The sequence below is a fragment of the Urtica dioica genome, chromosome 6 (assembly GCF_054948205.1).
Source record: "Urtica dioica subsp. dioica isolate 48M chromosome 6, U.dioica_male_clone48M_v1_H2, whole genome shotgun sequence".
In the NCBI taxonomy this organism is placed as follows: domain Eukaryota; kingdom Viridiplantae; phylum Streptophyta; class Magnoliopsida; order Rosales; family Urticaceae; genus Urtica; species Urtica dioica.
In genome coordinates, this window is record NC_142761.1 from 13,008,907 (window position 1) to 13,033,435 (window position 24,529).

The 24,529-nt window shown below is 41.8% G+C and overlaps 1 protein-coding gene across 1 annotated transcript; it reads left to right on the forward strand.

The window, feature by feature from the left end:
• The first annotated feature begins 12,033 nt into the window (after positions 1-12,033).
• LOC149393409 (uncharacterized) lies at positions 12,034-23,658 on the forward strand. Its single transcript, XM_089618014.1, has 2 exons — positions 12,034-12,679; positions 23,180-23,658. The coding sequence occupies exons 1-2, from the start codon at positions 12,034-12,036 to the stop codon at positions 23,656-23,658; spliced, it is 1,125 nt and encodes a 374-aa protein (XP_089474140.1).
• Positions 23,659-24,529: the final 871 nt, after the last annotated feature.

The following is a 24,529-nucleotide window of genomic DNA, read 5'->3' on the forward strand; positions in this document are numbered from 1 at the left end:
AGCTGGGGAGCGATTTCGCTCTCCCGAGGTGATGGCATCCACTGGGTGGTTTTTCGTCTTTCCCTCTTGACCGTGAAGATGTTCAATGGGCGGAAGGAGCCCCTAGTGCGGTGTCGTCTCCCTCGAGCGACGGCCTTCCAGGTACTTTGGCGTTTGTTCTTTTTCAGTTTCAGTCTCTTTGCAGTCAGAGTTCTGATCTTTGTCGTTTTTGTAGCTTCCTCAGGTATGGCGAGGGCTCGCGCGCTTGGCGAGATCTTCTCGAGACTCGAAGTCATTGACGGCAATCCATTCTCGGATCATGGCGTGAAATGGCAGGGAGAAGTCTGACGCCAGTCCTTTGGCGGAGAGCGGTCCCCGCGCTTCCTTAAAGCGATCCTTTTCCTTAGCTCTTCAAGACACGTCTTCGGATTCAAAGCGCGCGAACTCGATGATCGAGGCGGAGGCTGTGGAGGTCAAAGAGGAATGTTCCCAGGGACTCGTGTAGTCCCCGTTGAAGATGTGGAAGGGCATCGTGGCAAGCAGCGACGTGAAGTTCTTCCACAATGGCGTCTCTGACGCACAGAGAGTAAGTTCTGCTTATCCTTTCGCTTCGTTTCGCTATTATCTTGTTTTTGCTGACTTGTCCTTCTCGTCAGGTGCTTGCGCGTGGACCCGAGGTGAGAATATTTTTCATGACCTTTTAGGCGTATGGGACTCGCCCAGGAGGAGCTTGCTCAAGCGAAGTCTCAACTAGCCCGTGCCGAACGAGGTTCTCACTCAAAGGCAGAGTTTGCGAGTCTCCGCGAGCAGCTTCAAGAGGCTCGCGTGGAGCTGGGAGTCACCCAAGGCAAATGTGATCGTGCCCAGTCAGCAGTGATGAAGATGCGGGACCTTCAACGCCAGCTGGAGACGCGTACAAAAAAAGCGGGCATTCTTCAGAGTCAATGTTGGAAATTGAGTAAAATTAAATAGGTGTTTTAATTAGCTCAATTTAATTTGTTCATTAAAAGACAAAATAGTGTGTTGTTGATTGAGAAAGAGTTTGTGTAAGGGATAAACTTTTGAATCTCGCCGTTTGTAGTTTACAGTTAATAATTGAGCTTTCGTGTGTTACAAGTAAGTTCTTGAATAAATTATGGACGTTGAAGTTTAGCGGGTTAATTTAAATTATTTTAAGGTAATGAACAATCTCGGAATAAATAAAGGATTTATCGAGTTCGTCTCGAATAATAAATTATTTTCCGAAGAAATATGCCGGAATTTAATTTAAGAAATAAATTCTCAAGGACGAGAATTATTTCCGAGAAACCTTAAATATATTTAAATTAACCAAGAACGAACGAGGAAATTCTCGGTTCAAATCATATAATTATAATCCGTTCGGATATGGATTTAATTAAATAATTATATGAAAAGACGTGGTTGTGACAATTTTTAATGGACCCACATGAAAGGAAACAAGGAAAAGAAGGTTAAATGGGAATTTTGGAAACTTAGTTCTTATCCTTGCCAACTCAACATTGGTCAATTACTTTGTCATTAAGTCTTCATGGCCGAGTAAAATTAAACCCACAAGCCCAAGACAAAGAAAGGACACGGGAAAAGAAAAGGAAAGGGAAAAAGAACAAGGAAAGAAGGGAAAGGAAAGAGAAGAAGAGAAGGAAAGAAGAAGAGAAGAGAAAGAGTGAGCGGCCGAGAGGGAGAGAAAGAGAGATCGAGCGAGAGAGAGCAAAAGAGAGCGAGAGAGCGAGAGAACGAGACTGAGAAAGAGGAGAGCGACCGAGGGAGAGAACGCTCGGCACCAGCACCAGCCCGAGACCCCAGCCCCGTGCGCGCGCCATCCAGTCGACCACCGTGCCCCGCCGTGCGCGCGACCGCTGTGAAGGTTGAGCCGCCGCGAGTTAGAGAGGACGCCGGAGGGTTCAATTCTTTCAGAAACAAGGTAAATCTCCTTGACCCGAATTGGAAACTAGGGTTTTGAGAAATTGGTTTTGGGGGTTTCGTGTTCTCTGTTGATTGAACGTAGATTTCTTTGGTTTTGAATGATTTTGGCCGAAAATGGGTTAAGGGTTGAGTTTGATTTGGGGTTTCTTGAGTCTGAACGTGCTTTGGCCGTGTGGTCAATTAAGTGAGTTCCTCTGTTTGAATTTCGGAATCTGTTTTGGAATTTTGTTGTACCTGGTGAGCAGATTTTGAGGCCGTGATGAATTTGAAATTTGTGAGGTTTGGTTTGGATATGGTGAATTTGAGGATTTGGGAATTTTAGTGTGAAATCGTTAATTTGACTTGAGAAATTGAAAGTCGGATTTGGTCGATTTATGTTGTGAAATTGAGTTTGGAATTGGTGAGAAATGATTTGAGATTTGATGATTCTGTCGGGCTCAGGTTTTTGGGTTAGGATGATTTTAAAGTTTAAATGTGAATTTTATGATAAGGTTATGGATTTTATGACAAGTTGGAAATGTTGTGACGTTGAGGTTTGAGTTAGATGTTCGTTTCGAGTCGGGAACTTGATTTTGGGAATTGATCGCGATGTTCGTTTTCTGAATTTCACAGCTCAGTCACAGATCAGGTCGAGACGAGCGAGAGTCGGCGGAACTAAACGCGTGGAAGCTGGAAAGTTAGAGAATTCAGAACAGATTTTTAAAGCTCGATCTCACTCGTGAGTCGTTTATCGCTTTGTAGCGTTAGACTCGAGTCTTGATTTTTGGATTTGAGATTTGTATTCAAGGATTATCAATTATTTAATTAAGAGATGTTCGAGAATTTAATTTTGGTTAATTCATTTAGAATTCTCGGTTTGTACTATTTTCGGATTATTTCTTTAATTTATTTAAGACTCGTTAAAATAAGGATTTGGATTTTATTTCGTACTCATTCTCTGGTACGAATTCGTGCGAGTCTTGAATAAGTTTAAATTCCGAAAAGCCGGGAAATAAGTGAATTAAATTCTCGAACCCCTGAACCGACTCGCAATGAATCCCGATAACGAACCTTAAGCTTGTCATCACCTTCCGGATCATTGACTAATGAGTTTTCAACTTCGGGTTTTAGTTTCTCGACGCTTCAGAACGTGATAACGCTCCAGGACGTGTAGAGTCTCGGGAAGCGTGAAAAGCAAGGAAACTCCGGAAGTCAACAAATTTTCAGACGATCTTTTCCGGGTAAGTGTGGAGACTTAAGTCAACTACATACCAAGGGAATAACCCTGTTTACGTGCATTATTGTTTGTTAGTAAACAAGAATAGGAAAAGCTTTAAAATCGAATAATCTCAAAGATTAAGGCATCGGCCGCTTTTCCTGAAAACTTAGCGTGAGTTCGCTCAATAAGTTCAAACATGAGATTTGTGAAACCCAGCCTCTGATATGTGATATAATTTCCTTAGGCTGTGATTGACCCGTTAGAACGGGGGAGACAGGAGAGCCGTGTTTAACTCTCGAATTCAAATCGAGGGTAGAAGTACCGGGAGTCATATCCCGAGTCTTCAACCTAAAACACTAACGAACATAAAAGGGAAATGAAATTTGTTTCAGGATTTATCCTGAGTCGCTCTCCTGTAAGTAGCATAGGTGTGTACTCTGAGTGCAGCAGAGTACCCGAACCTTAAAGAATTGTTGCGTCGATGGTACCAAAACGAAATGAACCCTGACGGGCTATGAGGGCCTGGGGGATGGCGCTGAGTACTCATTTATCGGGAAGTCGACCAAGAGTCGCACCCGATCTTAATGCCAGGTTATGAGGACCTGAAGGACGCACCTTGACGGGCTATGAGGGCCTGGGGGTTGCGCCGACGCCGAATGAAGTTGGTACCATTAGTGGATCCTAGACAGACGTTAAAACTCTTAGGCCGCCGGACGACTGCTGCTCGAAGTCTAAGGCTGGTCTCTTGTCGTTCTGAAGGTTATAGCGGGGGATGTGTGTAACCTTAAAGACGATAAGTTCTAGTTAAAGTGTATACACAAGAGTCATGCTCTAGACTTGTTAGATTTGCATCCATGCATTATTATGTGCTTGTTTGCACGTCACATGATATCACATGGCATCTAGTCGCTTTATTTTCTAAGTTAGACTCCCACTTGCTGAGTCAATCGACTCATAGTTTTATGACCCTTGGTAATGTAGAGAAGGGCAAGACGGCGATGTGAATAACAGAACTGAAGACGAAGACCGGACGTGTATCTCTTGACCTTTGGGCTAGTGGAGACTCACTCGGGATCAACCTCTTCTATAGTTATAACTATATTTTGTTGAACGCCTTCCGTAAACTACGCTCCTAAAACTATTTCCTGTAATTATACGTAAACCCAAGAGCGGTTATGTAAATATTTAGAGTCGTAGTGAGACTCAAAGTTTGAATTGAGAAAAACGAAAAATTTACCCAGGTTTTATTTAACGACTTATAATACTTATATGTTATCGTATTATGTTTAATATAAGTATTGCGTTGATTATGGTTATATAATGTTATTCCTGTGGATATGAGATATATTATTATAGTGACGTTGTGACTTGTGACGTAACCCACCGTCGCGGCTCGTGAACCGGCGACGAGAGGTCGCGGGTCGTGACAGGTTTTGTGGTATCAGAGCCCAGGTTTAACCTTTCATGTAGACTTGAGATACACGTTCTGGTACGAATTGTGGGATCATGCTGAGCTTGTTGTTGCCTTTTTTGTTCGTAGGACGCAGATAGTTAGTAAACAGCGACATGAGTACCCTTTTTGAAACCCGTCCGACTAAGCCTTGGGTAAGGCTAGTCTCTTTTTGGGAGTCTATAGATTTGTGTAGATAGTGATAGTTGCCATGTGACGTGTAAATGGTGGATGCACGAATGCAGGTTGCATATATCCTTTTTTACTTGAAATAGATATGAGAAATGTTTATGAGATCTCGTTTTGAGATATGATCGTGTGTTGATATGTTCTTTTCTCGCATTCTCGATGTTATGATTTGAGATTTGATTATGCTTTCTACCAGGTGAAGGTTAAGAAGGCATGGGCCCTAGGCGAGACCTAACAAACGCCGAGAATGTTACAGCGGCGGATCTCGCGGAGATCAGACGCACGCTGGAGAGACAAGCTGCTGATGCGACCCAAAGAGATGAGTTGAGTCAGAGGCTCGCGCAGCAGCTGGAAAAGCAGAACCGCACGATCGCGGATCTCTTAACGAGGTTGAACGCGCCGCCTCCACAGCACCCAGCGCCTCCAGTTCCAGAGGAACGACATGAGAATCCACCGCTAGTACATATGGAGCCTCTTGAGGAGCTCAATTTCCAGATTCCTGACGTCGTTCCTCCTGTGAGCGAGCCGGTATACGAGAGGTTTCGTAAGCAGAAGCCTCCGACATTTGACGGCCATGGGGATCCAGCTGCAGCTGAGAATTGGGTTAAGAAGATGCAGCAGATCTTCAACTACATGCAGCTGTCCGATACCGAGAGAGTGGCTTGCGCTGTGAATCAACTGGAGGATGAGGCTAGGGGATGGTGGGAGGTGATGGCGTCGACTGAGGATGTTCACTCAATGACGTGGGTTCATTTCCTCAATCTCTTCCACGGGAAGTATCTGAGTGAAGCTAACCTGTCGAACAAGGTACGCGAGTTTATGAACCTGCGTCAAGGGTCAATGTCGGTATCAGAATATACGACAAAGTTCGACACGTTAGCCAGGTTTGCTCCTTCTCTAGTCCCTACTGATCAGGCTAGGAAGATGAAGTACATGCATGGACTCAATGTTGACATCGTGAGCCAAGTGGATAGTGGAGATGTTGGACCTCGCTCATACGCCAACGCTGTGCAAAGAGCTTTACGGATTGCTGGTTGGCGCGAGGGTGATCGAACTCCTGCACCGAAACCAACTACTGCAACACCTTCTGAAGCTGCTGGACCAAAGCAGAGCGAATCAAGGAGAAGATTCAGATCCCAATCAGGATGGGATAACCAGCCACATCGAGGAGATGGAATGAGGTCCCAACAAGGCTTGAGTTATCGGCCTCAAGGAAGTTCTGGAAATCAATCACAGTCGATGAACCAGAACAGAGGACGTGAAGATAGCGGACAGTCAGGGCCGCCCAATAAGAAGCCTATGACCTCTGGAAGTAATCAGATGACCGTGTGCCGAAGGTGCGGCAGATCGCACGAGGGAGAGTGTTATGCTCGTGCGCTGGTGTGTTTCAGATGCGGGAAAGAGGGACATCTGTCCCGAGTATGTGAGAATCCAGAAGTGAAGACCCCTGCACCCAAAGAGCAACCGAAAGCCAATGCCAGAGTCTTCTCCATCCGTGAAGATGAAGTGCGAGCAGGATCGTCCACCGCTATCACAGGTCAGATTTTCGTGAATTCTTTCTCTGCATATGCATTGATAGATCCAGGAACCACACATTCATTCATCGCATCTAGGAAGTCTGATCAGTTAGGTGAGCATCAGAAGGAATTCTCGTACCCGTTCGTTACGGCTACGCCTTCTGGAGAAAAGTACCAGTCATTATGTTGGTATAAAGATGTGCCCATCTGAGTTCATGACCGGATGATGAAAGCAGACTTGATAGAATTGGAAATGGTAGACTATCACGCAAGTCTTGGAATGGACTGGTTAAATACCCACCATGCAATCATAGATTGCCGAAGGAAGTTGGTTCTGTTCAAGAACCCAGGACTTGGAACGCTGTAGTTCCAAGGTTCCTCTCGAAAATCGAGTTTTTCGATCGTATCGGCGCTGAAGGCCGTGAAGATGATGCATCAGGGTTGCACTGGTTACCTTGCAAGCGTGGTAGACGTCACGAAGACAGTCAAACCACAGCCGCATGAGATTCCAGTTGCTAGAGATTTCCTTGATTTTTTTTTTCCTGAAGATCTTCGGTCTACCTCCTGATCGAGAAGTTGAGTTCAACATAGAACTCATTTCAGGTACAGCTCCGATATCGAAAGCTCCATATCGTATGACTCCAGAATTGGAAGAACTCAAAACGTAGCTACAAGAGTTGCTCGACAAAGGGTTCATACGACCGAGCCATTCACCTTAGGGAGCGCCTATCCTGTTCGTTAAGAAGGCAGATGGTTCCTTACGGCTCTGTATTGACAACCGTGGGTTGACCCAAGTAACGATCAAGAACAAGTATCCGTTGCTACGGATAACCGATCTTTTTTATCACATGAGCGACAGTGTTCTCAAAGATTGACTTGCGTTCGGGATACCATCAACTGAAGGTTCGAGATGAAGACATCTCAAGGTCGTCAGAAAAACTACGCTGGCAGGCATAGAAGACCTCTAGAGTTTGGAGCCGGAGAGAAAGTTTTTCTGAAGATCCCACCCATGCGAGGAGTTATGAGGTTTGGAAAGAAAGAGAAGCTCAGTCCAAGGTATGTTGGACCTTTTGAGATCCTTGAGCGTGTAGGCAAGACCTCGTATCGCTTGGCGTTGCCGCCATCCATGTCCAACCTCCATGATGTGTTCCACGTGTCTACAGAAGTACGTGTCTGACCTTTCGCATGTTCTACATGAGCAAGAGGTTGAGATCTCTCGTGAGGTCAGATATGAAGAGTCAGCTGTAGCGATTCTCGATCGCAAAGATAAAGTTTTAAGAAACAACACCATTCCTTTAGTCAAGGTTTTGTGGAAGAGACATGCTGTAGAGGAAGCTACATGGGAGCTTGAGAGTGAGATGCAAAAGAAGTACTCTGCTCTGTTTTAAGTTTCGAGGACGAAACTCTTTTAAGGGGGTAAGGATTGTAAGGGATAAACTTTTGAATCTCGCCGTTTGTAGTTTACGGTTAATAATTGAGCTTTCGTGTGTTACAAGTAAGTTCTTGAATAAATTATGGACGTTGAAGTTTAGCGGGTTAATTTAAATTATTTTAAGGTAATGAACAATCTCGGAATAAATAAAGGATTTATCGAGTTCGTCTCGAATAATAAATTATTTTCCGAAGAAATATGCCGGAATTTAATTTAAGAAATAAATTCTCAAGGACGAGAATTATTTCCGAGAAACCTTAAATATATTTAAATTAACCAAGAACGAACGAGGAAATTCTCGGTTCAAATCATATAATTATAATCCGTTCGGATATGGATTTAATTAAATAATTATATGAAAAGACGTGGTTGTGACAATTTTTAATGGACCCACATGAAAGGAAACAAGGAAAAGAAGGTTAAATGGGAATTTTGGAAACTTAGTTCTTATCCTTGCCAACTCAACATTGGTCAATTACTTTGTCATTAAGTCTTCATGGCCGAGTAAAATTAAACCCACAAGCCCAAGACAAAGAAAGGACACGGGAAAAGAAAAGGAAAGGGAAAAAGAACAAGGAAAGAAGGGAAAGGAAAGAGAAGAAGAGAAGGAAAGAAGAAGAGAAGAGAAAGAGTGAGCGGCCGAGAGGGAGAGAAAGAGAGATCGAGCGAGAGAGAGCAGAAGAGAGCGAGAGAGCGAGAGAACGAGACTGAGAAAGAGGAGAGCGACCGAGGGAGAGAACGCTCGGCACCAGCACCAGCCCGAGACCCCAGCCCCGTGCGCGCGCCATCCAGTCGACCACCGTGCCCCGCCGTGCGCGCGACCGCTGTGAAGGTTGAGCCGCCGCGAGTTAGAGAGGACGCCGGAGGGTTCAATTCTTTCAGAAACAAGGTAAATCTCCTTGACCCGAATTGGATACTAGGGTTTTGAGAAATTGGTTTTGGGGGTTTCGTGTTCTCTGTTGATTGAACGTAGATTTCTTTGGTTTTGAATGATTTTGGCCGAAAATGGGTTAAGGGCTGAGTTTGATTTGGGGTTTCTTGAGTCTGAACGTGCTTTGGCCGTGTGGTCAATTAAGTGAGTTCCTCTGTTTGAATTTCGGAATCTGTTTTGGAATTTTGTTGTACCTGGTGAGCAGATTTTGAGGCTGTGATGAATTTGAAATTTGTGAGGTTTGGTTTGGATATGGTGAATTTGAGGATTTGGGAATTTTAGTGTGAAATCGTTAATTTGACTTGAGAAATTGAAAGTCGGATTTGGTCGATTTATGTTGTGAAATTGAGTTTGGAATTGGTGAGAAATGATTTGAGATTTGATGATTCTGTCGGGCTCAGGTTTTTGGGTTAGGATGATTTTAAAGTTGAAATGTGAATTTTATGATAAGGTTATGGATTTTATGACAAGTTGGAAATGTTGTGACGTTGAGGTTTGAGTTAGATGTTCGTTTCGAGTCGGGAACTTGATTTTGGGAATTGATCGCGATGTTCGTTTTCTGAATTTCACAGCTCAGTCACAGATCAGGTCGAGACGAGCGAGAGTCGGCGGAACTAAACGCGTGGAAGCTGGAAAGTTAGAGAATTCAGAACAGATTTTTAAAGCTCGATCTCACTCGTGAGTCATTTATCGCTTTGTAGCGTTAGACTCGAGTCTTGATTTTTGGATTTGAGATTTGTATTCAAGGATTATCAATTATTTAATTAAGAGATGTTCGAGAATTTAATTTTGGTTAATTCATTTAGAATTCTCGGTTTGTACTATTTTCGGATTATTTCTTTAATTTATTTAAGACTCGTTAAAATAAGGATTTGGATTTTATTTCGTACTCATTCTCTGGTACGAATTCGTGCGAGTCTTGAATAAGTTTAAATTCCGAAAAGCCGGGAAATAAGTGAATTAAATTCTCGAACCCCTGAACCGACTCGCAATGAATCCCGATAACGAACCTTAAGCTTGTCATCACCTTCCGGATCATTGACTAATGAGTTTTCAACTTCGGGTTTTAGTTTCTCGACGCTTCAGAACGTGATAACGCTCCAGGACGTGTAGAGTCTCGGGAAGCGTGAAAAGCAAGGAAACTCCGGAAGTCAACAAATTTTCAGACGATCTTTTCCGGGTAAGTGTGGAGACTTAAGTCAACTACATACCAAGGGAATAACCCTGTTTACGTGCATTATTGTTTGTTAGTAAACAAGAATAGGAAAAGCTTTAAAATCGAATAATCTCAAAGATTAAGGCTTCGGCCGCTTTTCCTGAAAACTTAGCGTGAGTTCGCTCAATAAGTTCAAACATGAGATTTGTGAAACCCAGCCTCTGATATGTGATATAATTTCCTTAGGCTGTGATTGACCCGTTAGAACGGGGGAGACAGGAGAGCCGTGTTTAACTCTCGAATTCAAATCGAGGGTAGAAGTACCGGGAGTCATATCCCGAGTCTTCAACCTAAAACACTAACGAGCATAAAAGGGAAATGAAATTTGTTTCAGGATTTATCCTGAGTCGCTCTCCTGTAAGTAGCATAGGTGTGTACTCTGAGTGCAGCAGAGTACCCGAACCTTAAAGAATTTTTGCGTCGATGGTACCAAAACGAAATGAACCCTGACGGGCTATGAGGGCCTAGGGGATGGCGCTGAGTACTCATTTATCGGGAAGTCGACCAAGAGTCGCACCCGATCTTAATGCCAGGTTATGAGGACCTGAAGGACGCACCTTGACGGGCTATGAGGGCCTGGGGGTTGCGCCGACGCCGAATGAAGTTGGTACCATTAGTGGATCCCAGACAGACGTTAAAACTCTTAGGCCGCCGGACGACTGCTGCTCGAAGTCTAAGGCTGGTCTCTTGTCGTTCTGAAGGTTATAGCGGGGGATGTGTGTAACCTTAAAGACGATAAGTTCTAGTTAAAGTGTATACACAAGAGTCATGCTCTAGACTTGTTAGATTTGCATCCATGCATTATTATGTGCTTGTTTGCAAGTCACATGATATCACATGGCATCTAGTCGCTTTATTTTCTAAGTTAGACTCCCACTTGCTGAGTCAATCGACTCATAGTTTTATGACCCTTGGTAATGTAGAGAAGGGCAAGACGGCGATGTGAATAACAGAACTGAAGACGAAGACCGGACGTGTATCTCTTGACCTTTGGGCTAGTGGAGACTCACTCGGGATCAACCTCTTCTATAGTTATAACTATATTTTGTTGAACGCCTTCCGTAAACTACGCTCCTAAAACTATTTCCTGTAATTATACGTAAACCCAAGAGCGGTTATGTAAATATTTAGAGTCGTAGTGAGACTCAAAGTTTGAATTGAGAAAAACGAAAAATTTACCCAGGTTTTATATAACGACTTATAATACTTATATGTTATCGTATTATGTTTAATATAAGTATTGCGTTGATTATGGTTATATAATGTTATTCCTGTGGATATGAGATATATTATTATAGTGACGTTGTGACTTGTGACGTAACCCACCGTCGCGGCTCGTGAACCGGCGACGAGAGGTCGCGGGTCGTGACAGTTTGTGAATGAGGAAATGACGAGCTCGACTGGGGCGAGGTCGTCAGCTCGACTGGGGCGAGGTCGATTGAACGAAATGACGAAGTCATTTCAGTTCGACTGAGGGCGAGGTCGACTGGTCGACCTCCTGGCGAGCTCGGCCTCCTGGCGAGCTCGACCTCCTGGCGAGCTCGACCTCCAGGTGAGCTCGACCGTCTTTTCGCGGAAATTCTCGCCAACGGTCGAGCCTCCTCATTTAGCAGTTATTTGTGGTTACCGTTTGAACTAACGGTCACGTCTCTTCAAAACGAACTATCGTTTGGCCAACGGTCGTGTCGTTTGAGACTATAACCGTTAGATCAACCAAAACAGCGCGTTTGTTCGTAGTTCGACCAAAACAGCGCGTTTGTTCGTAGTTCGACCGAAACAGCGCGTCTGTTCGCAGATCGACCGAAACAGTGCGTCTGTTCGCGAAGACCGTCAGTTCGACCGAAACAGTGCGTCTGTTCGTCGAACCTCTTCGCGAACAGGTACGATTGATTATATAATCCGATTTTGGATTCAGTAATCAACACACGTTTCGAACTAACTTTCTCAATTCCCGAAACACTATTCCAGAAACAAAGTTCTTGCTTATTTCGGATTTTCGCTCTGTCTTGGTGCAGTCCAAACCAGGCTTGTCGTATCCTGCGGTATTCTTGTACAGAAACCTTAAGACATTTTTGGGGTACTCAAAATTCTACAAGGAAAGCGTTCATATGCGTGATTCAAGCCTCGAAGTCTTCAATTTCGAAGAATTATCCAACAATCTTATAGTATCTTGTGCTATGGCTACCGAGGCGTCTGTTTCGAGTTTGAAAGTGATGAGCCAGGACTTCGTGAAGTTGGATCGCTTCGACGGCACCAACTTCACCCGCTGGCAGGACAAGATGCGTTTCTTCCTCACCGCCATGAAGATCTTCTACGTGCTCGACCCGACGTTGGTGCCCATCCCAGAGCCGACGGACGAAGATGATGATGAACTCAAGGCGGACCAGAAGAAGCGTCAAGAGGACGAGCTGCTGTGCCGGGGTCACATTCTGAACACATTGTCAGACCGACTCTACGATCTCTACACCGACAATCCATCGGCGGTCGAGATATGGAAGGCTCTCGAGTACAAGTTCAAGGCCGAAGAAGAAGGTACCAAAAAGTTCCTTGTCTCGAGTTACTTTGATTTCAAGATGTTTGATGACAAGCCTATACTTGCTCAAGTTCATGAATTGCAAGTTATAGTCAACAAATTGAGGGCCGTGAAGATAGATATTCCGGAGTCTTTCCAAGTTGGTGCAATTATTTCGAAGTTGCCCAATTCGTGGAAAGGCTATCGAAAGAAACTTCTTCACAATACCGAGGACTTCTCTTTGGAGCAAATCCAGAAACATCTTCGAATCGAGGAGGAATCGAAGATGAGAGAGAAGACGTCGGATGCCGGTACTTCCAAGGCCAATGCGGTGAGTGTTGTCAATGGTGCCCACAAGAAGAGTTGTAATCTTTATTTTGAACATTTGATGTAATAAAGTCTCATGAAGACTCTTGCTTGTAATTGCCTATTCATTCATTAATAAAGTTGAAACGTTCATTCAATCTTCCTTGTCTGAAGCTTTATGATAAAACCATAGTCTTTTAGTCCATAAACAAACTAAACAACTTACGAAGAGACAAATGTAGATTTGCATGAACAAACTCTTCGTAGTTTGCTTAAAACGATATATTCGCAATCTTAGGGTCAAAGGACTATTGACCTCAGTATGATTGTTAGAAGAATCTATGATGTCTGGTTATGAGGCATTGAGAGTTGATGACTCTATAGTTCTTCTAGGTATATTCCGAAGGTACTGAATTGACCAGTGCACTTCTAGAGACAATATAAGAACAAACCATTTAACCTCTTATGTCTCGAAGTCACTATGTATGAATTGCGTCATGCTTACCTTAATCCTGAAATGAGACATGGCATTTCACACCTTAGTATTCTCATTTGAGAAAGTCAAAGTTCGGACTCACTATGTGATTCCGAACAAGGCTTATTGGTGAAGTACTAAGTTGTGAGTCTGTCATGAGTAACTTTGTGAAGTTCTCATAGATATGGAATTCATGTACAAGATTGCTGAAATGCAATGTATGTCACCTCATGCTTTGTTCCTTGGAGTGTGAATAAATGAACTGGCCAGTGTCCAAATTGAGTCCTGACTCTTTTGGATGAAACAATGTGACTTGTTAGCTCCTCGTCAATACATTGTTTCTAACTTATTCACAAGCGACAAAGGAGTTGAGGAAATAACAGCTAGAAGGGTAAAATGGTAATTTAGTAAATCCCGACTAGCTGATGACATTCATGAAGGGTAAACATAGATAATATTCAGTGGATCCGCTCATCATAATTAGGTCGAATTCTTGAGTAGAAAATAAATTCATTTGAACCGAGAGATTTTCAGTGTCAGCTCTTTAGTGGAGTCAGTTGGCATTAAGCTAAACTTGGAAAAGGTTTGTGAACTTTTGAGTCCAAGTGTTTAGCTCAAGCTTTGTTCATTTGGGTCCATGAGGTCACTGTCACGAATCACATCGATATGAATAGTTAAACTGGAAGCTAAGTCAAAACAAGAACGAAAATAGTTAAAAGGGTATTTTTGTCTTTTGAGACAAAGGATGAAATGAATGTCAATAAATTTTTGACAAGGTCATTTTATGACATGTTTCACTCGGCCATGACTTGATCATTGGGCCTTGTGAATTAATTTCATTTCATAAGAATTTTATTGAAAATTCTTAATGGGCTTTTCTTATGTTGTTATGAACAAATGAAGAAAAATCTAGAAGGCTTCTAGAAAGTCTTACACGCCCAAACCCAAGAGAAGAGAGACCAATTTTGTGCATTAATGTATCAAGATACATGCCAAAAGAAAAAGAGGAAATGAATTTCCTATGTTGGGTAAGAGGGAATTCGGCCAAGAGAGTACCAAGCAAGGAATGGAACAAAAAGGGAAACAAATCCAAGGGCTTCTAGAAGCCTATTTGGCCGAGTGACTCTAAGGGAAGGAGAGCAATATTTGCTCATGAATATGTGATATTTAATGAAAGAGGAAACTACCTTATTGAAGGTAAAACCTCCTCTATAAATAGAGGCCTCATTCCCTTCATTCAATTAATTCAACATAAGTTAGAGATTGAGAGACTCTCTCTCTAGACATTGTTGGCCGCCCCTCTTCTCTCTCTTTCTAGTTTCTATTTTCGATTTTTCTTGTCTTGGCACCTAGGTCCTCACTCGACCTAGTCTTTAGCTCTGCGACTTTGAGACTCGTTCTTAAGTCGTAGTGTTTAAAAGTGCCCACTCACTGATTCCTTCTTTTCGAGTGATTTAGTGATAGAAACTTTCGTGGTTGCTCGAGGTGCCGAGGAAAGAAAGAGAGACGTGCTGCGAGGGGAGACGAGCGTTGCAAACTTTCCACAAGCTTCTTCAAAGTTCAAGCTTCAAGAAAGGTTAGTAAACTTCTAGCTCATATTGGTTTTTAATTACATGTACTTGCACTTGTCTAGGTTAGTAAAAACTGTTTTACTTGTAAAAGAAAATTTTTAAAATTCCGCCGCTTACCGAAGCGTTAATTATTTTCTCAAACCCTAGATCGATTCCAACAAATGGTATCAGAGCTATGGTCAAAGAGATGCATGTACATGCTTTTAAAATTATGAGCTTGAAAATCGTTTTCAAAAGTTTACTAATTTTGTGACAAGTTAGATTTGTAATCTTAGATTTTTTTTTTAATTTAATGCTCTTGTCTTTAAATTAAAAAGCATGTTAATTTTCTATGAGTTTGGGATGTTTTTAAAACACATTAGAATCAGTTCTAAAAGTTTTTAATTTTTTATATTGAAAAACGTGTTTTAAAGGTTTGAGAAATTTCGAGTAAAATTTTGTGACTAGTTATATTGTCTTGGTAGTTTCGTTTATTTACTTGAATCGTTTTATGCATGTTGTTATTTCTTTTATTCTATGTTATTACCCTGCTAATAAAACACAAATAAAAGCTTTAAACAACATCTTAAAACGTTCCGTTACACTTGATTCTTTTTCGCACCTAAATAGGACCAAGCTTTAATTTATTTCTTTTTCTTCGAGCTGGAGTAAACCCGCATTAAAAGTGGCATAACTCTCTGCTCAGAAATCGAAATTTAATGATTCTTGAATCAAATTAAAGCTCTGTCTGTCCTCTGTCCAATGCCACCGGTTTCGGCTCAAAAGAACATCGTAGCCGCCAGATATGGGGATTTTACTCCGAGGTGCGCGGCTGTCTGAAACTCCAGTTTTTTTAGAAATACGATTTTTCAAACCCCACTACCATGAGTTATAGAACTCCAATGAGAAAATTTTCTTGAGCAAAAATGTTTTTCATATGATTATAAACATGATGTGTAAGATTAAAATGTTTTGTTTTTTGAAAGTTTAATTGAAATTGAATCTTTACAAAACTAGTTTGAATTTTGAAAAACCGTTTTCACTTTCAAACTTGAAAATATATTTGTCATCCAAATCAAATAAATTTTCAAAATGTTTTCAAAACTATATCTATATCACATATGTTCAAAATCTATATGCTCTTGAAAATTTGAGTGGGAGGTCTCCTTGTAGACAAGCCGAAAAATAAAAAGATGTGTAATCTCAAACTTTCAAGTGTTCGAGTGAGTTGAAGTTCACACTTCCCTCACGCACTTTCCCGAAATAGAAAATAGGAAAAGATCGAGTATGTCCCTTGTGCCTTTATGCACTAATACTGCTCTGAACATGTCGATCTAGGATTCTCTTCTAGTTGTCCGCTCTGTCGCTCTCTAACTAGGAAATTTGTTTCCGAACTTAAAAGAGTCGATGAACCAACTCCAAAAACTAAGTGGGAGGGTTATACTTGTTGTTTGTAACCCACGATCCCCAACACTAATGATAGATGCAATAACGTGGGACTAAGAGCCGCTTTTGCGACCCTCACTTAAATGTGAGTACTCCAAGGCGTTATTGCTTCGATCATTGCTCAATGAGCTACGTCCGAGAGTGATGCAATGATGGCAAGGCCTCCCCTTGGGGGATTGTTTTTCAAAGCTGATCTTTTGGACTAAGTGGTTGGTTGCACACTTAGGCTCAATCCCTAGTATCCTCCCTTGAGGCTCTGCGAAAGGATGTGAGTGATCAAACCAATTTAAAAGGTGGCTAGTCAAAATAGATGTATTGACATCTTGGCTTAGCATTAATGATGTGTCATTTACTTATAAATGGAGATTTTTTGCGGCCTTCTCTTGAGGGAGTAAATTATCGTTTGGTTTATAACACCTTTGGGTTTTACAAAAGTCTTAATAAAACTTAAATCCTAAACCAAAGACTAATCATAAACTTGTTTCAACTTTTATAGGCAATATGTCTCTCAACCCTTTCTCTACAATTCTTTCCTCGAATAAACTCGAAGGCGACAATCACGTCGACTGGAAACGTAACCTCGACATAGTCCTTACTGTCGACAAGCACAAATGGGTTCTCACCACCCCCTGTCCTCAAACGAATGAAGATTCGACGCAAGAGGAGAAAGACGTCCTGGCGGCCTGGCTTCGATCCGATGAGATTGCGAGATGCTATATTTTGGCATCGATGAACAATGTGTTGCAACAACAACATCGTGATTATGAAACTGCCACCGATATGCTCTACAATCTCCATGAGATGTTTGGAGGGCAAGGACGTCAAGCTAGGCAACAAGCGGTCCGACAATTCATGAACTGTCGTATGAAGGCTGGAACTCCCGTTAGAGATCATATGATGCTGATCATTAGCTATCTCAACGAGATGGAGATTCTTGGATCTGAGATTGATGGGGAGACTAAAATAGATATGATCTTGGAAACTCTCCCCGAAACCTTTGATACCTTCAAGTTGAATTATTTCATGAACAAGCTGGAGTACATTGTTACCGAGCTCATGAAGGAACTTCAAACCGCTGAGGCACTCACTAAGAAAAAGAGGGCTCAAGGAGAAGTACATGCTACTGCCTCCACCTCTGGATCTAAGAAGAGACCTCGCAACGCCGAGAAGAAGAACCAACCTAAGGTTCAAACGAAGAAGAAGGCGCCAAAGGCTCCGAAGGTGGACAAGTCTAAAGACAAGTGCCACCACTGCAACGAGCCTGGTCACTGGCGTAGGAACTGTCCTGCCTACCTCAAAACCAAAGCAAAAGGTATTGTACTTGTTACTGAAGCCTGTTTAGTAGCTGATAATGTATCATCGTGGATTATTGACTCCGCTGCTACTAACCATATTTGCTGCTCCTTGACTGGTTTTAGGAAAAGCAAAAGCTTAGAGGATGGAGACTTCTGCTTCAAGTGGGGTGATGAGAGCGTGGTGTCTGCGAAGGCTGTGGGATCCGTGACGCTATCTTTTGAAGATCGAACTTTAAATTTGAATAATGTGTATTATGTTCCTTCCTTTGGGAAAAACCTAGTATCTGTTGCTCAACTTTTCGAGCAAGATTATTATTTAAAGTTTATAAAGAATGGAATTCGTATTTCTTTTTCTGATTCTTTCGTCACTGATGCATGTATGAAGAATGGTCTTTTTTACATCTATCCCACTCAACCTTCTCTTTTTGATACCGAAATAGATAACGATCTAATTAGGGAGCCAAAGAGGATCAAACTTTCTGAATCCTCCGATCTAACAAAATCAACATACCTCTGGCACTTAAGACTTGGTCATATCAGTCTAGATAGGATTAAGAGAGTTGTGAGGGATGGACCACTCCAAGCCTCTGCAATAGGTTCACTACCTACTTGTGAATCCTGTATAGAAGGAAAAATGACTAAGCGACCTTTCTCCGATAAGGGTTGAAGAGCCACTGAGTTGCTGGAACTAATACATTCTGATGTATGTGGTCCGCTCAACCAACAGGCACATGGAGGATACGAATACTTCGTTACCTTCACTGATGATTACTCAAGATATGGGTTTGTCTATTTGCTCAAACACAAATCCGAGACCTTTAACGTATTTAAGGTCTTTAGGACTTTAGTGGAAAAGCAAACTGGCAAAGTGATCAAAACCCTTCGATCCGATCGAGGTGGTGAGTATATGTCTGGAGAGTTCGATGACTTTCTTAAAGAAGAAGGTATCGCTTCTCAGCTTACCGCACCTGGCACACCTCAACAAAACGGAGTGTCAGAGAGAAGGAACCGAACTCTAATGGAGATGGTTAGATCAATGATGAGTTACTCATCACTCCCTACTTCCTTTTGGGGATATGCCCTCGAAACAGCCGCCTACATTCTGAACCAAGTTCCGTCCAAAACGGTTCCTGGTACTCCTTATGAACGATGGACTGGCCGTAAAGTGAATCTTGGCCGCATCCGAATTTGGGGTTGCCCTGCACACGTGCTGAGGCAAAAGATTAGCAAGTTGGCTAGTAGGTCAGAATTGTGCCTGTTTGTGGGATATCCGAAGGAAACCAAAGGTTTTACTTTCTATAGTCTCGAGGACGATAAGACTTTCGTTAGCACGAATGCTCGTTTCCTTGAGGAGGACTTTATGAAGGATGCGAAACCTAGAAGCAAAATTGTGTTTGAAGAGAAGTTGGGTGAGGAAGCTTCTACCTCATCTGTAAGAACTATTCTTACCCCAACTGAAACACAACCTAACTCATCAGAATCTCGTCAAGTAGTACTTAGACGTAGTGGGAGGGCTACTCAAAAGCCTGACAGGTACATGTCTTATGGAGACTCTCTTGTAGCCGTCTCCGACATGGATGACCCTGTTTCCTATAGCCAAGCAATGGCTTGTTCTGAATCAAACCTTTGGTTTGATGCCATGAAAGTTGAAATGCACTCGATGTATGTCAACAAAGTCTGGAAACTTGTAGACCTTCCTGAAGGGATTAAACCCGTAGGGTGTAAGTGGATATACAAGAAGAAAAGGGGTCCTGATGGGAACGTCGAGACGTTCAAAGCACGACTTGTGGCAAAGGGTTATACCCAACAAGAAGGGATTGACTATGAAGAAACCTTCTCGCCAGTCGCAATGCTTAAATCCATCCGCATACTCCTATCCATAGCTGCAGCTCTCGACTATGAGATCTGGCAAATGGATGTCAAGACAGCCTTTCTGAATGGCAATCTTGACGAGCGCATTTACATGGCTCAACCAGACGGTTTCGTGGATAAAGGTCAAGAGACCAAGGTTTGTGAGTTGCTTAAATCCATTTATGGACTAAAGCAAGCATCTAGGTCATGGAATATTAGATTCGATGAAACTGTAAAGAGCTTCGGCTTTGAACAGTCAATAGATGAGCCTTGTGTTTACAAGTCAATACACGAAGGCAAAGTTGTGTTTCTGGTACTATATGTCGATGATATACTACTCATTGGTAATGACGTGGGTAAGTTATCTGAGGTTAAGGTCTGGCTAGCAAAGCAATTCGATATGAAGGATCTAGGAGAAGCCGTGTACATTCTGGGAATCCAAATCTTTCGAGATAGGAAAAACCGGACCCTATCGCTCTCTCAAGCATCTTATATTGATAAGGTGATGGATCGCTTCTCGATGCAAGACTGCAAGAGGGGTCAAACACCCTTTAGGCATGGAGTTTCACTCTCTAAGAACCAGTCTCCCAAGACTGCACAAGAGATTGAAGACATGAGGAAAATTCCTTACGCCTCTGCCGTAGGAAGCCTCATGTATGCTATGCTTTGCACTAGACCTGACATCTGTTTCGCCGTTGGCGTAGTTAGCCGTTTCCAATCCAACCCTGGACCCGAGCACTGGATTGCTGTTAAGCATGTTCTTAAGTATCTTCGAAGAACTAGGAACTTGATGCTTACATACTCAGGTACTGACCTGACTATGATGGGATATACCGACTCCGATTTTCAAGCGGATAAGGATTCCAGGAAATCCACTTCGGGATCTGTGTTCATCCTTAATGGTGGAGCTGTTGTGTGGAGAAGTATTAAGCAATCTTGCATTGCTGACTCCACAATGGAAGCAGAATATGCGGCTGCTTGTGAAGCATCCAAAGAGGCTGTATGGCTTAGAAAGTTCCTTAAGTATTTGGAAGTTGTTCCAAATGTCGACGAGCCCATGACCCTTTATTGTGATAATAGTGGGGCTGTCGCTAACTCAAAGGAACCTAGAAGCCATAAGCGCTCTAAGCATATTGAGAGGAAATACCATTTGATTCGAGAGATCGTGCAGCGCGGAGACGTGGAAGTGAAGAAGATCTCAACGGTGGACAACCTAGCAGATCCATTCACCAAGGCCCTAGCGAACAAGGTCTTCGACCAACATCGTGAGGGATTAGGCATGAAAGACTACACACATCTTCTTTGAGTCAAGTGGGAGTTTGTTGTCAATGGTGCCCACAAGTGGGAGTTTGGATGAAACAATGTGACTTGTTAGCTCCTCGTCAATACATTGTTTCTAACTTATTCACAAGCGACAAAGGAGTTGAGGAAATAACAGCTAGAAGGGTAAAATGGTAATTTAGTAAATCCCGACTAGCTGATGACATTCATGAAGGGTAAACATAGATAATATTCAGTGGATCCGCTCATCATAATTAGGTCGAATTCTTAAGTAGAAAATAAATTCATTTGAACCGAGAGTTTTTCAGTGTCAGCTCTTTAGTGGAGTCAGTTGGCATTAAGCTAAACTTGGAAAAGGTTTGTGAACTTTTGAGTCCAAGTGTTTAGCTCAAGCTTTGTTCATTTGGGTCCATGAGGTCACTGTCACGAATCACATCGATAGGAATAGTTAAACTGGAAGCTAAGTCAAAACAAGAACGAAAATAGTTAAAAGGGTATTTTTGTCTTTTGAGACAAAGGATGAAATGAATGTCAATAAATTTTTGACAAGGTCATTTTATGACATGTTTCACTCGGCCATGACTTGATCATTGGGCCTTGTGAATTAATTTCATTTCATAAGAATTTTATTGAAAATTCTTAATGGGCTTTTCTTATGTTGTTATGAACAAATGAAGAAAAATCTAGAAGGCTTCTAGAAAGTCTTACACGCCCAAACCCAAGAGAAGAGAGACCAATTTTGTGCATTAATGTATCAAGATACATGCCAAAAGAAAAAGAGGAAATGAATTTCCTATGTTGGGTAAGAGGGAATTCGGCCAAGAGAGTACCAAGCAAGGAATGGAACAAAAAGGGAAACAAATCCAAGGGCTTCTAGAAGCCTATTTGGCCGAGTGACTCTAAGGGAAGGAGAGTAATATTTGCTCATGAATATGTGATATTTAATGAAAGAGGAAACTACCTTATTGAAGGTAAAACCTCCTCTATAAATAGAGGCCTCATTCCCTTCATTCAATTAATTCAACATAAGTTAGAGATTGAGAGACTCTCTCTCTAGACATTGTTGGCCGCCCCTCTTCTCTCTCTTTCTAGTTTCTATTTTCGATTTTTCTTGTCTTGGCACCTAGGTCCTCACTCGACCTAGTCTTTAGCTCTGCGACTTTGAGACTCGTTCTTAAGTCGTAGTGTTTAAAAGTGCCCACTCACTGATTCCTTCTTTTCGAGTGATTTAGTGATAGAAACTTTCGTGGTTGCTCGAGGTGCCGAGGAAAGAAAGAGAGACGTGCTGCGAGGGGAGACGAGCGTTGCAAACTTTCCACAAGCTTCTTCAAAGTTCAAGCTTCAAGAAAGGTTAGTAAACTTCTAGCTCATATTGGTTTTTAATTACATGTACTTGCACTTGTCTAGGTTAGTAAAAACTGTTTTACTTGTAAAAGAAAATTTTTAAAATTCCGCCGCTTACCGAAGCGTTAATTATTTTCTCAAACCCTAGATCGATTCCAACAAATGGTTGGCAAAGGCTATTCCAGTGAAGGGATGGTCAAATTATGTATTATTGACAATGTTATCAATGAAATTTCTCCTTCTGCTTGTATGCTTGATTCTGTTTCTTTATGGCATAGTAGATTAGCACATATTGGTTTTAGCACTATGAAAAGGTTAATTAAATGTGGATTAATTTCGTGCAAATCTGATAAATTGGATAAATGTGAAATATGTGTGAAATCTTAAATGATAAAGAAACCGTTTTATAGTGTAGAGAGAAATTCTAAGGTGTTAGATCTTATACACTCTGATATATGTGAATTTAATGGCATGTTAACCCGTGGGGGAAATAGGTATTTCATTACCTTTATTGATGATTGCTCTAGATTTACATATGTGTATCTTTTGAAACATAAAGATGATGCTTTTAATGCTTTTAAGGTGTATAAGGCTGAAGTAGAAAATCAATTAGGAGTTAATATTAAAGTCCTTAGAAGTGATAGGGGCGGTGAATATTTTCCTAGTGATTTTAATACTTTTTGTGAAGAAAATGGTATTGTTCATGAATGTTCTGCACCTAGAACACCACAACAAAATGGTTTAGCTGAACGTAAAAATAAGACACTTCAAGAGATGATAAATGCCATGTTAACGCATTCTGGTTTACATTTTAGTTTGTGGGGTGATGGCACTCTTAACACTTACAAGGCTAGATTAGTAATCAATTCCCGAGATGTGGAATTCTTTGAGAATCTTAACTCGACAGGAAAAGAACCTCAAAATTCCACTTATGAAGAACCTCGACCAGGCGAGCTTGATCTCTAGGGAGGATCGACCTCAAGGCGAGCTCAAACCCCTGGCGAGCTCGACCAGCAGGGAGGTTCGACCTCCAAGCAAGTTCGACCCCAGGAGAGCTCGACCCCAGACGAGCTCGACCTCCAGGCAGGCTCGATGCCTCGAGAGTAAGTTCTTCTAGAGAAGTTATAGAACAACCCGAACTTTGGAGAAGCAAAAGAGTCCGTAAGTCTAAGGAAATAGATTCTCGCATCATTTCTTTTTACCTAGTAGAAGGAAATAGAGAGAGTTTTGCACGAAAAATTCCTATTATTCTTCTTATCGAAGACGATCTTAAGACTTATAATGAAGCGGTGGCTTCTCGAGACTCTGCCTTTTGGAAGGATGCTATCCAAGATGAAATGGATTCTATTATGTCAAACCACACTTGGGAAATTGTCGATCTACCCAAAGGGTCTAGACCTATTGGGTGTAAGTGGGTGTTCCGTAAGAAGTACCATAGTGATGGCACTCTTAACACTTACAAGGCTAGATTAGTAGCCAAAGGATTTCGACAACGAGAAGGAATTGATTACTATGAAACATATGCACTGGTAGCCAGGACAACAACAATTAGAGTGTTGTTTGCCTTGGCTTCTTTGTATAACCTCAATGTTCATCAAATGGATGTCAAGACGACATTCTTGAATGGAGATCTCGATGAGGAGATTTACATGGAGCAGCCGGAAGGTTATATGCTTCCTGTTGTCAATGATGCCCACAAGAAGAGTAGTAGTGTCTATTTACGTACATTTGATATCATATAGTCTTACGAAGACTCTTGCTTGTAATTGCTTATTCATTAATAATAAAGTTGAAACGTTCATTCATTCTTTCTTTGTTTGAAGCTTTATGATAAAACCTTAGTCTTTTAGTCCATAAACAAACTTAACAACTTACGAAGAGACAAATGTAGATTTGCATGAACAAACTCTTCGTAGTTTGCTTAAAACGATATATTCGCAATCTAAGGGTCAAAGGACTATTGACCTCAGTATGATTGTTAGAAGAATCTATGATGTCCGGTTATGAGGCATTGAGAGTTGGAGACTCCATAGTTCTTCTAGGTATCTTTCGAAGGTACTGAATTGACCAGTGCACTTCTAGAGACAAGATAAGAACACACCATTTAACCTCTTATGTCTCGAATTCACTATGTATGAATTGCATCATGCTTACCTTAATCCTGAAACGAGACATGCCATTTCACAGCTTAGTATTCTCATTTGAGAAAGTCAGAGTTCGGACTCACTATGTGATTCCGAACAGGGCCTATTGGTGAAGTACTAAGTTTTGAGAATGTCATGGGTAACTTTGTGAAGTTCTCATAGATATGGAATTCATGTACAAGATTGCTGAAATGCAATGTATGTCACCTCATGCTTTGTTCCTTGGAGTGTGAATAAATGAACTGGCCAGTGTCCAAATTGAGTCCTGACTTTTTTGGATGAAACAATGTGACTTGTTAGCTCCTCGTCAATACATTGTTTCTAACTTATTCACAAGCGACAAAGGAGTTGAGGAAATAACAGCTAGAAGGGTAAAATGGTAATTTAGTAAATCCCGACTAGCTGATGACATTCATGAAGGGTAAACATAGATAATATTCACTGGATCCGCTCATCATAATTAGGTCTA

Excerpts from the sequence above, each read along its gene's own strand:
- LOC149393409 (XM_089618014.1), top strand. The coding sequence starts at position 12,034 with ATGGCTACCGAGGCGTCTGTTTCGAGTTTGAAAGTGATGAGCCAGGAC. Across the intron at positions 12,680-23,179 it reads AGAGAAGACGTCGGATGCCG|ACGATCTTAAGACTTATAAT; the intron begins GTACTTCCAAGG and ends TTCTTATCGAAG.